Source organism: Drosophila navojoa, chromosome 3 (assembly GCF_054131105.1).
Source record: "Drosophila navojoa isolate 15081-1374.11 chromosome 3, UAZ_NAV_1.0, whole genome shotgun sequence".
NCBI lineage: Eukaryota > Metazoa > Arthropoda > Insecta > Diptera > Drosophilidae > Drosophila > Drosophila navojoa.
Window position 1 is genome coordinate 7,331,374 of NC_142891.1, and position 16,497 is coordinate 7,347,870.

Genomic DNA, 16,497 nt, shown 5'->3' on the forward strand with positions numbered 1-16,497 from the left:
TTTTTCTAGGTATATAATACTTGTATTATTTTTGCCTGCCACGCGCATAGCTTAGTACGCGTCCCACACGGCTTATACGCAATTTTGGTTTGCAAATATTTACGCAATTATATGTGAAAAAAAAAAAAATAACGAAGAAGAATTTATACAAAATCCTATTCATATTTGCATAATGAAACAGAACTCGCCGTGGCTTCACTGCGTTGACTTTTCCTATATTTTATTTGATTTATGCGAAATTTTTTGTTATCTGTTTATCTGCAACTATCGGGAATAACTTAATAATAATATGCTAAGCTCAATAGTAAGAATAATTTTACTTTTAAATATGGTAAATATATTTCAAAGTAAAAATAATTTTATTAAAATAATATGGACTGGCTAAAAGTATAAAAAAATATATATTAATAAAATAAAAACAATATGCAAGAATAAATTGTCGAAGCAAATATATGTATATATATTTAAGCGTAGAAAATATTTTACTTAATTATTTTAAAAATATATAAATTGAAATTAAATTGTATTAAATGAAGCCAATATACACATCTAGAGAAAACTTAGAAAAAATATTTGCTTTTAATTGAATTCTGTTTTTTTCGCAAATGCACAGCTCCCATTAAATTATTGAAGACAAAAGCCACTCAGATGGACTGTGAAAATCGCTTTACTTAATCCAAATGACAGATTATCGAATTGGGTGTCGTTTTTGTGACACAAATGTCCGCGCTGGAGGCGTCACAGAAGCGTCCGGCGGGGCAGGTGCCATTCTCAGTGGTGGGCGTTGTGGCGCCAAAACAAAAGGCGAATGTGGTACGTGAGGTGCAGGCAAAAACATTGTTCGCATTGCAACGGCCGCAGCTGTCGGTGTCGCCGCAGCTGGCTGGCGTTTCGGAGCGTTGAAAACAGATTTGCGGCTTATCCGTGCAGACCAGGCCGTCGGGGCAATTGAAGATTTGAGCCTGGCTTGGCGTCTCCTGGCCAAAGCACATCCGGTATGCAGTCTGATTGATGCAGGCCACATCGTTGCTCGGCTGGCACAAATTACAGCTGCTGTTGGCCAGCTGCAATTGCCAGCCGAAGACAGCCAAGGCTGTCAGCTGTTGATGAGTGTGCGGTTATTGTTTTGTTGTGCCAAATATTACGTATACGCCCAGCACTTACCACACACAAATAGCCCTTCATCATAGCGCGAAACTCTGCGAATTACAATTGAATACGAAACTCCACGCGCGGCTCGTTTTTGTATGTTTCTCGACTAGGCAACACCTTGACATAAATGGAATTTATCTCTCCACTTATCTATGGCACCAACCAAATCTTAGTCAGAATTTGCGATTTGATAAAAGAATAAATAACAAAATATGTACAAGCCCAAAAATGTTGAGGGCTTGGCAACGTATTCTTTCTGAAAATATTTCTTATCTGATATTTACTAAACTATAAAATAAATAATTATTATATACCTCAAGTACCCCAATTCTCTAGGTCATTTTTTATTAGGCACGAAAACGTGCTGTATTCATATGCATATACATATGTATACAGATTTATATCTGCCTTAACAAGAGTATATATAAAATAAATAGATTATATAAATTAGGTTCTTGGAAACCACAAATGAATGATATATTCCATCTCGTATAAATCTTGCCAAAAAAAAATCTTTTTTACATAGTGGAGACATCCATCAAATGCTCTCTGAATATTTATGCTCATGCAAGATAAATGATATTCATTATTAATTTTATAAATTGTCACTCTATGCCGAGTTTAGAGTATCTCCCAGTCCATCATTCCATATCAGAGCAGCTTTACATATTTTCTAGGCTGTTATCCAACACTGACACCAAAATCTGCTTTCTGCGCGCTCCACAGTGCAAAATGAAATCTCAGTTTTATGGCCCAAAGGCTTGCAAACGAATCGCACGGCCAATTGTCCATTCAGAGTGAAAAACTCCGCCACACACTAATCATGGCGAGCTCTACGGGCTTACAGTTGCAATTGGAGCGAAGCTGCAAATGCTGCAACGCAACGTGGCCAAGGCTGCAACTGTTGCCACAGTTGCAATTATGTAAACACAAAAAAAATGATGTAGTTGCCTATGATAGACTAGAAGATATGCTATACCATGAGAGCTTAACTTAAATTTGATATTTTTAGTTATTTATGCATAAATGATTTAAGAGATTTAATAAATTGTGTTCAAAATAAAGGAAGAGTTGATTCTAATATCTTACTAAATAAGTATATATTCATAAGTATATATTCATAAATGAGTTCTTTTAAATAAATGTGGCTTAAATATAATTTTAAACATTTAAAACAAAAATCAGATATAATATTAACTAGAAAGCTTAACATGTAATGTTTAATCAAATTTGATTTCCTTAACTTGTCTACAAATTTCCATAGCTCTAGCATATCCCCTCGTCCAGCCATTCGCACTGGGTATTCGTGCCTGAACAATGCCAAATCCGTTTTTCTCTTTGGCGGATGCGCATTGTAAGCGAATCAATTGTGCGTAATGGTAAAATTCGAGTCGCAGGTAACAGGAAATCTCCGCATCTGAATCAAGTCGTGTGCAAATAAAACTCTTATGAAATTCGAAATACATTTGCAAAGTACACAGCATTCCGTTTGACAACTCGATATGAATCACAGCCATGTCAATCGAATATTAGCAGTTTTAGCCAATCATTTTATAGATTCAAGTTCCGGCTTTAGTTGAAATTGCGTTTGATAAAAATAAAGGAAACATCTACTATCTGATAGCAAAGGAACTCTGATAAATTAATTACAAATTTTAAAAGGCTAAGATAAAGTAATACTAAAAATAATATTTTTTTTTTTACATGCCCAGCAAAATAAAAAAATCGATGAAGAAGTCTTTAAATTTATTTTGATATACATCGATTTTTAATATACATTTTTTCTATATATGAACACAATTGAATATTCAAATATATTATATTTTTTATAGATTTTTTTTTTTCGATTTTATGTAAGCTTATTTGTAGCAACAACTTTGATCTGTATAAACTGTATTGAAGTCAAAACTAGAATTGAACTCATGTATTTTCGATGTTAAAAGAAATCTTTTTTTGTATAAAAAATCTTTGCAAAGTACTAATACGTAAGTTTATCTATATATTTTTTATAAATTATTTAATTATAATTCTTTAAAATTATATTATATAAGTATATGATGTTCGCTTAGTCTATATAAAACTTCTTATTAAACAACTTCCTACCGAGTATCTGCATCTGGACTGTCTCAGCTTAACTCACTCATACACCCAGTCCCACATACACAAGCAGACACACACAAACACACCCTCCGTAGTCCATCCAATAATCAAATGCTTTAAGCTGAACACTTTTTCGCCCGCTTATTATTTGGCCCAATAAACGTGGCCTAATAAACGTTTTTTCTTCATTCCTTCTTTTTGCTTCGCTTGGGCGAAATAAATCAATGCATTGCTTGACTGCTTGTAAATATACAGACATCAGGCACTGTACTAGCCCCCTGTATGAGCACTTTTGTGTGCTCGACTGCAATTTCAGCCGAGCTCTGTCCAAAATTTGTCCCCTTTCCCCCCACCCCCCGCAGCAAACTGTCATTAAGTACTTTTGCAACAAGAAGCGCCAACAAAGCCGAAATGTGATTTATGTGTTGCTTGCCTCCGAGAGGCGCTCAATTTGCCCCATCATTATGTAGGGCAGGCCAATTTGTCAAACTTGCCCAGAGTCGAAATTCTAAAGAGACGACTCGAGAGCTAAATGAACTGAAATAGTTGCTGCAGATAGTTAGCAGTCACTGTAATTAGATGCACTTGCTATTTCTTTTTCATTGCATTTTATTTCTTTTGTATTGTCCAAGTTAAGATCTTGGCCACTCACTCAATAAGATTGACTGTAGTCTAGCTTAAGGCAGCGACACGCATATTCATTTTATAGACGAAAAGTATTCATTGAGCGCCATCATATTGATGGCCTTCAGTAAGCCCAATGCATACTAAGAGAGGCAGAAGCCATGCTCACAATTGGATAAGCTCTCAGAATAGGGCCAGCCGAGGCTGTCGTAAAATTCACTGGTAATACAACATATATTTGCGTTGAGCCACGGAATTTGTAATCAAAATACGCTGCAAAGGCCGCAATATATAAAATATTCAAATATATATGAACATAAGAGCGCGACTCTGAGTTATGCTGTATTCATATACATACACATATACATACATATATTCGGAGCTTCACCCCCAGATATGACGGAAATGGATTCCAGGAAATTTAAATGTCATAGAACGCGCTTTACATTTCAAGCCTTGAGGCCAATATTCAATTTTCAAATAATTTATATAAACCAAATTTAATTGGTATTTAGCTTTAGAGCATAAAGGAAAGGGTTCATGAAAAAAAGGGTTGTTATATGCTTAAGGAAAAGGTTTCTTAAATGAGCGAATATCGAATATGCAGAGCTGATTAGTCGCAAACGAGTTGGACAAAAGACTCTGCGCATGCTTTGGCAATTTGATATCTCAAGCTGGCTATCTATGCTGACTTCGATTCTCTTAAATATTCCAGGCAAACCCTTTAAGGGCACGCGCTTGAAAAGAGCTTAAGAAATGTTTAGGCATCATAAGATGAGAAGGCTTTAAAACACTGAAAATCTGAACAAGACGAAAATTTGTAGCTTGAGTAGATTTTATTTATAAAATAACAATAACAGAAGAATAAAAAGTCCATTTCAAATAAATAATCATGGTCTGTGATTAAATGTATCAAAAAGCATAGAGCTTGAAATATGAGCACATCATCAACTTATATCCAAAATATGTAATTTTTCTTATTAAATGTTTATATACATATATAGGAATTAGTTTGATTTCATTAATTTATTTTATTTATTCATTATATTATATTTATTTTATTAATATTATATATTTTATTTAAATTTGTTTATTTTATTTATATTATTTCTTTTATTTATTTTTGTTTATTTATTATTTCATTTATTTATTTATTTTTATTTATTTTTTTATTTTTATTTTATTTTTTATTTATTTATTTATTTATTTTTTTTTATTTATTTTTTTTTTTTTTTTTGAATGGAGATAAACTTATAATTTTGTGAGTTTAAGACTGAAAATCCTGAATTAGAAATTAAGCAATGATTAAATCATTATTTAAATTTTTCCTTCTGCAATTTTGAGGTCATACTCAAAACTTTTAAAGTTCCCTCATTCATTCTTCACTCAAACCCATACAATTGAGGTCAACTTTTAGCTTTTGTATGCCGGAATTCAACCAAAATAACTTTGTTTCATACCCTGAACCCATTGTTTCGATTGTTGTTTTGGTTATCTCATAATTTGCCCTTATTTAAGCATTTTGTGAGATTAAGAAATTATTGTGTAACATAAAAGAAAATTTCATGCTCAGTCGATTGCAGAAATTTAAAAAGTTTTCGCGCACTTGACATCTGTCCAGGCCACAGGCAGGATACGCGTGCTGCCTAATCCTGCAGCAAACAGAAATAAACAGCCATGAGCAGAGGAGAGACGCTGGACGTCTAGAAGGATGTGGCGCAACGACAGCCCCGATTAGCAATGACCATGATAGGTCACGCCCCTCCCCCGCCCCACACCTACTGTGCCATCTGCTCTCATTCCAGCTCAAGGACTTTGCGCACACATTTTGCAGCTTAAGTGTTTCACAATTAACTGAAAGCTGCTTGACCATAACTGTAAATGACACTCGAAGCTTAAGACCAGCTGCAGCGCAGCTAACTAGAGAGCGGTCTAACAATAGATTCACATAAATAGCATTAGCGCTGATGGAACTCTCAAATGGTTAGAGTCATAATATTTAATTTTATTTGCTTTGCTGTTCATCTTTGACAGCAGCTGTCAAATTGTCTGACAAACAGTTAACAATCAGTCTGCAGACAGCAGCAGACACACACACACACACACACACACACACACACACACACACACACACACACATAGGTGCTAAAGAGTTAATGGCGATGTATATAAGTGTGTAATGTTCATTAAGTCTTGCTTTCATGTGGAAGAAAGGTTTTTGAACTTAGAAGATTTTAACATTAAACATTCATTAAAAATACAAACGAATATGATAGCTGAAGTCGGAATCCTGTCATAGCTGCCTTTTCAAGCATGCTGCATACCTTTCATATATTTCTATATTGCTTTCTAATTTTCGATTTTGCATTTTCAAGGCAATCGAAATACATATACATTTCAAGCATAATCATTGATAAAGCTAAATCGATTCAGCTTTCTATAATTAGTACATATATGGGAACTAAGCAATCTTATAGCCTGCTCAAGCCATCCTGCATTTCTTACATTCGTCATTAAAATCAGCGAGTGAGCTGCATTTCTTGGAATGTGGCGGCAGAGCATTGAAGCAACGGCAGCAGCGCAGTCGAACATTTTAATTATGAGCTGTGTTTGGACTTTAAGATTTTAATTGGAGCTCGTTAGCTATTTATGACGCCAAGTAAAGAAAATTAATAATTGGTATATCATTAAGTGAGATATTGACTTGTTATAATAACATGAATATATAGTAAAAATCCAATAAATATAGCGGAAAAGGAACAGATAGAGATATAGGTGTACATAGACATAGATATAGATACAATTACAAGTATAGCTATACTTCTCGCTCGATTATTTACAGCCACCTAGCGAAAGTGCTGTCAGCTCCTTTACTTGCAAATTAAATTTCTGTGGGTCGGGGCATTCCAGCCAAATGTCGCAACCTCAACCAAATTTCCATCAACATGTTGCGAAAGTTTTCTAATTCCTGCCACAGGCACATCGAGGGAGAAAAAAAAAATAAATTGTGCCTGGTTGACGAGGACCAACTTAAACGCGCGTCGCCAAAAGCCGCATGCGGCACGCCCACTAGCACACGCCCCCTTCTAAATATATAAAATGCAAGCAGTGCATAAAATTTCAATAAACTTGCAGAACGCCCTGCGATGCCAAAGAAATCGCACGCGAACCACTGACAACTGCAAAAGGATTGCGGTTAACTGAAGGATATCCGACAAATGTCTGTGAGCAAGTATATATGCATATATATAATGTATGTAGTTTCAGATTGTCACGACATTCGATTGCAGCTCGTGACGTTTAATAAAACATTTTTGAAATGCTTACAAAATGCTCAACTTTAGCATTCTTAATATGGACTCAGAGTGAGCTCGATGAAATTTTTGTTTCATAAAATCAATTTTACTTGAACTATGTGTACTCCCACAAATATTTGCAGCTAAAGAATGTCCATAAAACTAAAACACAAAAAAACATGACAGAAACATTATTGATGTATAAATCAAGAATTTGCAACTCAGTTTTTCCTCTTTTTGCTTAACAAATAGTCAGATAAGTGCGTCCCCCTCTTCCTAGAATTCTTTTAATATTTTGATTATAGTTACTTTAAAGCATTCCTAAGTCAACTGTTATGATGCTTTGTAAGTAATTAGTACGAGTGAGGGGTATCTGGTATGCATATACATACATATCTACAGTTAAGAATTGTTTAACTCAGTTTTTATACCATCCAAATCATTTATTCAACATGATTATCTACAGAATTTACAAACAAAGGTACGTTAAATAATCGGGATATCGTGTACCAATTTAAATTTCTCCTCTATATATATTATAGCATGATCATAACATGCGCCATACTCACTTATAGAATAACAAGGTATCTCGATACATATTGCATATAATAAAGTGATTTCCTTGTCACAATTATATGACTAACTGTAGGAAATGTGTATACCCCACTTGAAATATGTGTAGGGTATATACCGTAGCAGAAACTTCTTTTCGAAGAAAATGTTCGACGTTTAATTATAATTAATAAGCACTTAGGATAGCAATATTTCGCAGCTAACTGCTGTTGCTTCTTCTCCTTCTTCTTCTTCTTCTGTCTTCGCTACTTTATGTAACTGATTAAACTGGCAAAAATTGAAGTTAAAGTTGTGAGCTATAAGTCGAAAACGGATTTTACGCTTCACAACTTTTAATGGCAATCAGCTGGGAACTGTAGAGTGAGAGGGGATGAAAGTGGAGATAGAGAGAGCGAGATAGAGAGAGAGTGAGGATTTTTGATGCCGACATCAACGGTATTTCGGCATCAAAATGTGCGCATAATGTGGCTCTTTAATGGATTCCATTGCATACATTTTGGACGCGCGCAGCCTGCAGTAGCAGCAGCAGCAGCAGCAGCAGAAGCCGCCAGCGAAAGGCGAAAAAAAAAATTAATCCAGAAGCGAAGTAAAAACAACAAAAATGTATTCAACGCCCTCTGAAAAATGGCATCTCATGCAAATTGCCAACGCGCTGCGTGCGATTTGCGGCGCCCCACGCTGCGGCATCATTGCGGCATGTTGCCCAGTTTAATTTATGAAGGCGTCAAGGGGCAGACAGATGGGCGGACCCCCATGGCTCGCCCCACTGCGCGGCGTGTTGTTTTCATTTTGGTAAAAATTAGTTCGCAATTTGGGGGAAGCTGCTGCAAACGTTACAGCAATTGAGAAAATCGAGATACATTTGCGGATAATTAACTATAAAAGAGGACAGATTGCGCAGCTGACTATCGATAGGGGCGATTACTGATTCGATTACTGCAGCCGTTCTTGGACATTAGCTAGAAATGGACGTAAATTCAAATAAAATTTAGCATTTGAAAACGATTTCCATTGCATTTCAGAATTTAATTCAATTAAATTATAATAGATCCCACATTTTCTTCGTAATCAGATTTCAAAGATTTCCCATTGGCAATTCATTTTCAATGTCAAGGACTTAATTAAATCAAGTTTCAATTTGAAATTTCTCACAATTATCTCAACTTAAATTTTAATAGAGCTGTCAATCAGTTAACCAGAAGAGCATTTGTAACACTTCTGAATTTGATAATTCAATTTGGCTTGGATATCAATTAAAGCTTCCATCCATCGGCACACTTAAAGCTTTCCTTCCCCACAGCGAAACAAATGCGACATCCAAGCACATTATAGAAAGCCTCTGGCAGGATAATGAAAATTTATTGCTTGGTTTTCGGGAGGAGCTCGCACAAGCGAACGACCTGTAGTGAGTGCAGCAAATCTGTCAAACAATTGGCTCAAAGCCCGGCTACAATTAAAACTAATTATATAAACGCGCGCGTGGAGCGTGGAAGTGTTGAGTGAAACCACTTTCAAATAAATGTCAAAGTGTTAGAATTTTCATAAAGTGCTGTTGCCAACTTTTCCAGCTGTCTGGGGGATCGGGCGTACAAGTAACTTTTCTAATGTAAAAGCCAAACAGTGTTGCGATACAATTATTTTTAGGCCAGCCAAAAATGAACTAGTTCCTACTGGCTTCTAGCCCATAATCTAGGTTAAGGCTTAACGATGACTGCGCTATAGAGTCGAAGACAGAAGCCGCAATAAATGAATTCAATTCAATAAAAAAAAAATGTTCCTAATAAATATTTAATTGTGCTCGATCTAATACCTTCGCAGAGTGAGACAACATTTTTCTACAGAAATATTTCTGCTTGCACTACTTACTCTCACAACTAATGCCATGGATATTAAGATACACTCCCCCTGTATTTTGCCATTTTAACTAGCTCTCTCACAGCCCACACACACACACACACCATTTAACAGAATCTTCACTCTCTGGATAAGTGCGGATAACTTATGCGCTCAACTTTACACTGTGTATTTACAGCGCTGCATTTCCTAACATTTACTTATTTTGGAAGCGCATCATTCTTTGCCTGATCTATTTTGGGATCAACGTGATTAAATTTCTTATAATATGTTCACATTTTTATGTGCAGATCTTATACTTTTTCACAAACTGCGACGTCCACCAACTCGATTGCCATTGACTAAATCTTCTTTACCGGCTTTGGCTCTTATGCAAAAACAGCCAAGTACATACATATATACCACACAACTAGATTTGTATCTCTTCGTATAGTCAACGCACTCACACCACTTGACCTTGCATAAGCACTCTCGGCTGCATGCGAAACTAAGATAACGGGATCAAAAGCATTACACTCCGAGTATGAGGATGAGTTGCCACTTGACTGTTAATCTCTCAACTTTGAAACAGAATTGAAAGCATAAGCTGGCAAGGGCGTTACGAGAAGCAAATAAGTTATCTGTCATGCTCCAAGCATCCGGCCAAAACAACATAAAATGCACAGAGAATTTCCATGACATATTACACAGCTACTATATGCATACATACGTATGTATGTGTGTACATATTATACAGACAGTTTATAATTAGAATTTGTAAAGTTGAAGCTTTTCATTGTAAGCTTAGCTTATTTTTAACTCATTATGCACAAGTTCTGATATGTGTAAAAGGATGATAAAACAGTGAACCAGTTCGCTAAACCCAGTTATTGCGCAGCGCTGACAAACGTCTTATGTGATTTTATAAGTTTTTGCGCCCAACGCATTTCCTAAATGAAATTAATGCAAATGCGACGCGACGCGAACCGACTCGTCGCTCCCTGAAAATGTTAAGCGGAAGGCGCGAGCTTTACACGACCATTGCCTGTTGTGTATGTGTAAATATGTTCGTGTGTGTGTGTGTGAGTGTGAATAATGTGTTTATTTTAGCGCTTTTTGTGCAAGTTTTCGTCTGGCTAAGCCTTTTTGTTTGCCAGCCGGAAATTTAACCCATGTGTATAAAACTGTGCCGCAATTTTATTGTGCGAAAAATACGGTGACAAATGCTTTCTGTGTGTGTTTGTTTGTGTATGTGTGCGTCAGTTTATGGGTTCCGGATAAACTTGTTGACCTTTTGCCGCAATTACAGTTTTGTGTGTATGTGAAGCAAGCTTTGTGCTTTGCTTAAGAATTTTAATTATTTCTAAAATTAAACTCAATTATTTAAATGCCGACGAAAATAATAATAGAAACACTTTTTTATAAGTTTGTGATGCAAAATTAATTATTTATTGAATTACATATTTGTATGAGAGCAATATAAAATATTTTGAAACGCATTAATTTTGGTATTAAATCTGACATATGTATGTATGTACATATGTACATTTGTATTTTCACGAGTATACAAGCACACACACATATACATATTTTAGTATTTAATTAGCGTTCACTGCACACCGACTAACACACTTACAGACCAATTTCTCCACCTTTCAAATTACGCATGAAGAGTGCGAAATGCTGCTTCCCTTTTAAGTAGTTGACGCAATGCAGCTAGCCATCCCACTCTCACATTGAACTGTTCGCACTGCATGCACAGCAACACGATTGAGTGCTAGTGTGTCGTTTAACAGTGGCACAGCAACACATTTATGTATGTTTACTCTGTGGATAAGCGCGGATAACTTAACTATGTGTATGTATAAAGCTTTTAATTTAGCTTTCACTCAATTTCAATCATACTCCTATTGAGATAAATGAAATCAAAGTAAACTTTATATATGGACATATGCATAAAAAAATATACATAAGCATACATATAGGTAGCTTCTACTCTAACTTCAGCTTATATAATAATTTATTATATGTACGAACTGTATTGTATATAATTTAGAAAATAAATAATAGAATAAATTTAATATTTTGGTGCTTTTGTTAACATACCCATATATTCACATATAATTTCCAAAGAGAATGTTTCGTGGCCAGTACGATAATGATGTCACCGTGTGGAGTCCTCAGGGTCGGCTCTTCCAAGTGGAGTACGCCATGGAGGCTGTCAGTCTCGGCACAGCGTGCGTTGGCCTGAAATCGAAGGATTTCGCTGTTGTCGTGGGTCTCTCTAAGCCAACGATCGAGATGGGCCTCAGCCAGCCCAAGATCACTTCCATCGATCAGCATGTGGGCATCTGCATAGCGGGCATCACGGCGGACGCCCGCGTCTTGGGCACATATCTGCGCACCGAGTGCCATACCTACAAGCACACGTATGGCTCACTCTATCCGATTCAACGTCTGGTCAACAACCTGGGCAACAAGATGCAGATCAGCACCCAGCGCTACGATCGTCGGCCTCTTGGCGTGGGCCTCCTGCTGGCGGGCTACGATGACAAGGGGAGTCACTTGTACCAGGTAATGCCCTCGGCGAACGTGTTTAATTGCAAGGCCATGGCCATTGGGAATAGGTCGCAGGGCGCACGCACTTACCTAATGAAGCACCAGGACAATTTCCAGCTCTGCTCCAATGACGAACTAATCTGCCATGGCATTCAGGCAATGAGCTATGCCGCTTCGATCGATGAGCCATTGAAGCTGTCCATTGGCATCGTGGGCAAGGACCAACCCTTCAAGATACTGACTCCTGTGGAAAGCTTGTCGTATCAGAAGACATGCAAGCCCCCAGATACTTCCGATCTCTCCTGGTTTCCGGAAACTCTTAAGGAATTCGACAGCTCTGCGGCGAGTACAGCTGATAGTGCACCGGGTCCATCAGCACCGCGAACTGAAACAAATTCACAACCGAATTTGAGTGTGACGCCAAAGACATCCAAAAATCAAGTCGACAATAAGAAATCCAGTTAAACTTCCTGACTTCCTGTTTTTGAGCACTTAGTAAATAAAGTTTGTTAAAATTTTGCGTTAATGAAAATGAACAGAGTATTCGGATGTATGCTATAATTTACATACTTATATTCTGCGCCACTACAGAGAGAGCAGATTATACATACATATATAAACAGTGCAGGTTACAGACTGCTGTTACAAACAAAGGGACTAACATAGCGCATTTATCCAGAGCGTGGATGAACAGAGAGAGAGAGAGAAAGCAGTTTACAGACTGCTTACCACAAACAGAGAACTAACAAAGCACACTTATCCAGAGCGCGGATCACTGTTAAAAGACAAAGCCAGCAATTCTTATTTAACAGTTTGCTTGGAAATAAAGGGAGAAGAGAAAAGACAAGACAGTGTACATGTGTTAGTTGTTGTTAGAGATTGGTGTTTGTCGCAGCTCAAAAAAGAAATGAGTAGTGCGAAGTGTATTGCATTAGTATATGTGAAATGAAAGCTTCAGCTTGCAGCTGTTGAGAGAGCGAGTATTGCAATGTTGATGCGCTCGTTGTAGAAAGTGTGAGTGGGAGAGGACATTTTGTTATTCGCTGTATTGGTGCAGCAGTTAAATAGCACCCGCTGTAGACAATCAGAGCCTCGCTCTAACTCCTCAGTTACTCAGCCGAAAGCATTGCGTCGAGAGATCTTCAGGAAACGATTTAGTCAGTGTGCGTCTGTCGTTGAGGTCGGTAGTGTTGCGCCTGTGCCCGAAAATTCCGTGCGAGTATAATTCTTTTCTTTTTCTGTCTTTCAAAGAATGTTTCAATCGCAGAAAAAGTTTTTCTTTGTGGTACACAGCGCGAAAATGTAAGGTAAAATTAAATTAACAAATGTTGTATATAGCTTATAGAATGGCACAATACATTTTAATTTCTGATCTATGGCGACTTTATAATCTAAATAAAAATTGTAGAAGCAGCATTACACCAACAATTAAATGAGGTCTGTTGAAAACAATCTAAAAATAAAAACGATTTTATTATACAAAAACTTGATTCTCCACTTAAAGTTTTAAGGCAACAAAGTGTAGTTCAACTGTTATTCGCCCATAAAAATGCCACTTAAATTCAGGATGTTTGAGAGAACACAGACATGGCAATTTTTGGTTCTGGCTACGCATGTTAGCTATAAAACCGCTAAAACGCAACTTTTATTTGGCCATTTAATGAGCCAATTAAAATGTCTGCCTGCATTTGAATAAACACATTTGAGACAGAATCTGCGAAAAACTTTTCGCAAAAGCGCAAAAATGGCTGACTGGCAGGCACGCCCACTCGCCCACTAGCCGAAACGCGGCCATAACACTGTGAAATGAGCTTTAAAGCATATGGGTTAATAAAAGTTGAACAAAGTGTTTAAGGCGGCCAAATGCGGGTAATGCGAGGGGGCGCATTTGTAGGCGGGACAGACAGGAGACAGCAGACAGCAGACAGCAGCTGAGAAATGTCCTTGAGCACGCAAATTTACCGTAAAGTTATTTTGGCTGTCTGCTTGTGACTCTGTCGGTGCCTGTGTGTGTGTGTGTGTGTGTGTCTTTGTCTGTGCTCTGCGAACTGCCATCAAAAACTTAACCGCAATTTAACAGTAGAGAAGAAGAAGACGTCACGGAAGACAGCAAAGTGAGCAGTTTCTGAAATAGTAACTTGTTTTTTCTTATCTTTTAAATTTATGGTTTATTTTCAATATGTCTAAACAATAAAGAACAAAAAATAACTAGTCAACTTACTGGTAAATACAAAATATTATATTATATCTTTTCTTTAAAAAATATATGTATATTACCGTAAAATTTAAATTGTACATTATAACAAAATAAATATTGTCAGAATTGCATCAATTAATAAATTTAATAATTAAATTTCACACCTTAATGAATGAAATGATATAATTTCTTTCATTTAAAAATATATTTCTTTTAAGTTTCACACTTTAAGCTCCACACTTTAATATTTTAAATGCCATAGTGCCTATATCGTTAACACGTTGAGTCCCTTGGGTAGCCCCGCAGAAAATTCGTTCGAATAAATTTGATTTGCAGCTAACTCGCAATTCCAACTAGCCCAACCACCTAAATGCCAAGCCCGCCTATCGATTGAGTGTCAAACTTTTGGCCAGCACTGTCAGTTGCCTAATTCCATGGAGGCTGTACAACGTTTGCGGCTAGCGGACTGTCTATGCAGTCTTTTTATTTTTTGCTCCATTTTTGTTAATATTTTTTCTTTTTTTTTTTGTATACCTCCTCACAAAGCGAAGTGAGGATTTTAGTCTTGCGATATTTCATTCTTCTTTATAAATTTCAAGGTGAGAGATAAATAAAATTTGATAATTGCATGCCAACTATGAACATAGGAAAACGGAATGATTATATTACTTTTCTAGTGATTTATAAAAAAAATCTTCAAGTAGCATCTAAATTATCTACACAAAAAAAATGTTCGCGAAGGAGTAACACGCAGTCCATCATATCGGTCTCTAGCATTCTTGTTTGCTTTTGCCTTTGCGTCAAAAAATGGTGCAATCTATTGACAGAGACAGTTCATATGTGACCTGTCTTCAAACGAAGAAGAAGACGAAGGCGAATAAAGTTCTCTCTGTTGTAAGCATGTTATTTTTGACTTTCTTCCTGGCTTTACTTTACTTTAATATATTAATATATTTCAATGATGTTGAAATGAACATATTTTGAGGTAGATTAAATTTGTATTAAATCAGGTGAGATATTTCAGTAAATTATTATGCAAATGTTGAATGTCCTTTTGGTTCATGAAGCATTGACTTTTCAATTGAGCTCATCAAATATTTGCGCTATTCATGTTTATTTACAAAATCGCATATCCAAATAGCACAGCAGTGCAGTTTATTCCATTTCCGATTTAATACATACATATATATTTAAGCCTATTTGCTGTGCACTCAAAAATACCCTGTATGTGCTGTTATATATAAAATGATAAAAAAAAATAATAATAATAAAAGAAAAATTCCATAAGGTATAAAAAAAATTCAATCAATAAAATGAAAGGGAATTAGTACGGAAAAATAATATTTAATGAAATAAGTAAGAATTTAAAGAGAGCTAAGTATATTATAAATAATAAAAATAATAATTATTATAAAAAAATAATAATATAATTATAATAATAATGTGAGTATGCAAATATGTATCAAAAAATAAAAAAAAATAATAATAATGACATGAGTATACAAATATTAAAAAATAAAAGTAAATTAAATTCAAAATAAAAAAAAATCATTTAAATAAAATAAAAAATATATGTATGGAGATATAAAAAAATGAATGAATATAATAAAACAAATAATTGTATTAATTAAATAGTATACAAAATGAAATAAAACTCTTCATTACTGGCTTGCAGGGTATGCTTGACAAAGTATTTCCCAGCAGCTGCCTCACTCTGATTATATTTGTTTATTTATGAGCTGCCCATTTGGTCTGTGCTGCGGATTCATTTAACACAAAATTATGCTGCAGCATATGAATATTGAATGGACCCAAAGGTACAAAGCGACAGACTAAACGAGAAACAAAACCGAAAGCAAATTGGAATGTTGAGACGGATGCCACTGACGGCATAATACTGCTTCGCGGATTTAAAGCAATTAAATAATAATAATAATAATAATTAAATAATAATAATGATTAAATATATATTTTCAATCATAGGCTAGCTACAGGCTACATATATAAAATGACGTTGCGCGAAATCAATATACTCTCTTTCACTCAGCGAAAGAGCATAAAACTTGATACTTTAATTTATATAGCAAATTACATTGTATCAAAATATTTGATTGTTTGTACAGCTGAATATTATTACAAATATTGTACGTTTTTGAAATCTAT

The 16,497-nt window shown here is 35.7% G+C and overlaps 2 protein-coding genes across 2 annotated transcripts; one reads left to right on the forward strand and one right to left on the reverse strand.

Annotated features, from left to right (window-relative positions):
* Positions 1-578: 578 nt before the first annotated feature.
* On the reverse strand, positions 579-1,304 carry LOC115564818 (uncharacterized). Its single transcript, XM_030389539.2, has 2 exons — positions 1,165-1,304; positions 579-1,100 (listed from the first exon to the last, which is right to left on the reverse strand). The coding sequence occupies exons 1-2, from the start codon at positions 1,186-1,188 to the stop codon at positions 672-674; spliced, it is 453 nt and encodes a 150-aa protein (XP_030245399.1). The 5' UTR covers positions 1,189-1,304; the 3' UTR covers positions 579-671.
* A 10,272-nt stretch (positions 1,305-11,576) lies between these two features.
* On the forward strand, positions 11,577-12,669 carry LOC115564819 (proteasome subunit alpha type-1). Its single transcript, XM_030389540.2, has one exon. The coding sequence runs from the start codon at positions 11,715-11,717 to the stop codon at positions 12,600-12,602; it is 888 nt and encodes a 295-aa protein (XP_030245400.1). The 5' UTR covers positions 11,577-11,714; the 3' UTR covers positions 12,603-12,669.
* Positions 12,670-16,497: the final 3,828 nt, after the last annotated feature.

Excerpts from the sequence above, each read along its gene's own strand:
- LOC115564818 (XM_030389539.2), bottom strand. The coding sequence starts at position 1,188 with ATGATGAAGGGCTATTTGTGTGTG. Across the intron at positions 1,101-1,164 it reads TGAAGGGCTATTTGTGTGTG|CTGACAGCCTTGGCTGTCTT; the intron begins GTAAGTGCTGGG and ends ACTCATCAACAG.
- LOC115564819 (XM_030389540.2), top strand. The coding sequence starts at position 11,715 with ATGTTTCGTGGCCAGTACGATAATGATGTCACCGTGTGGAGTCCTCAG.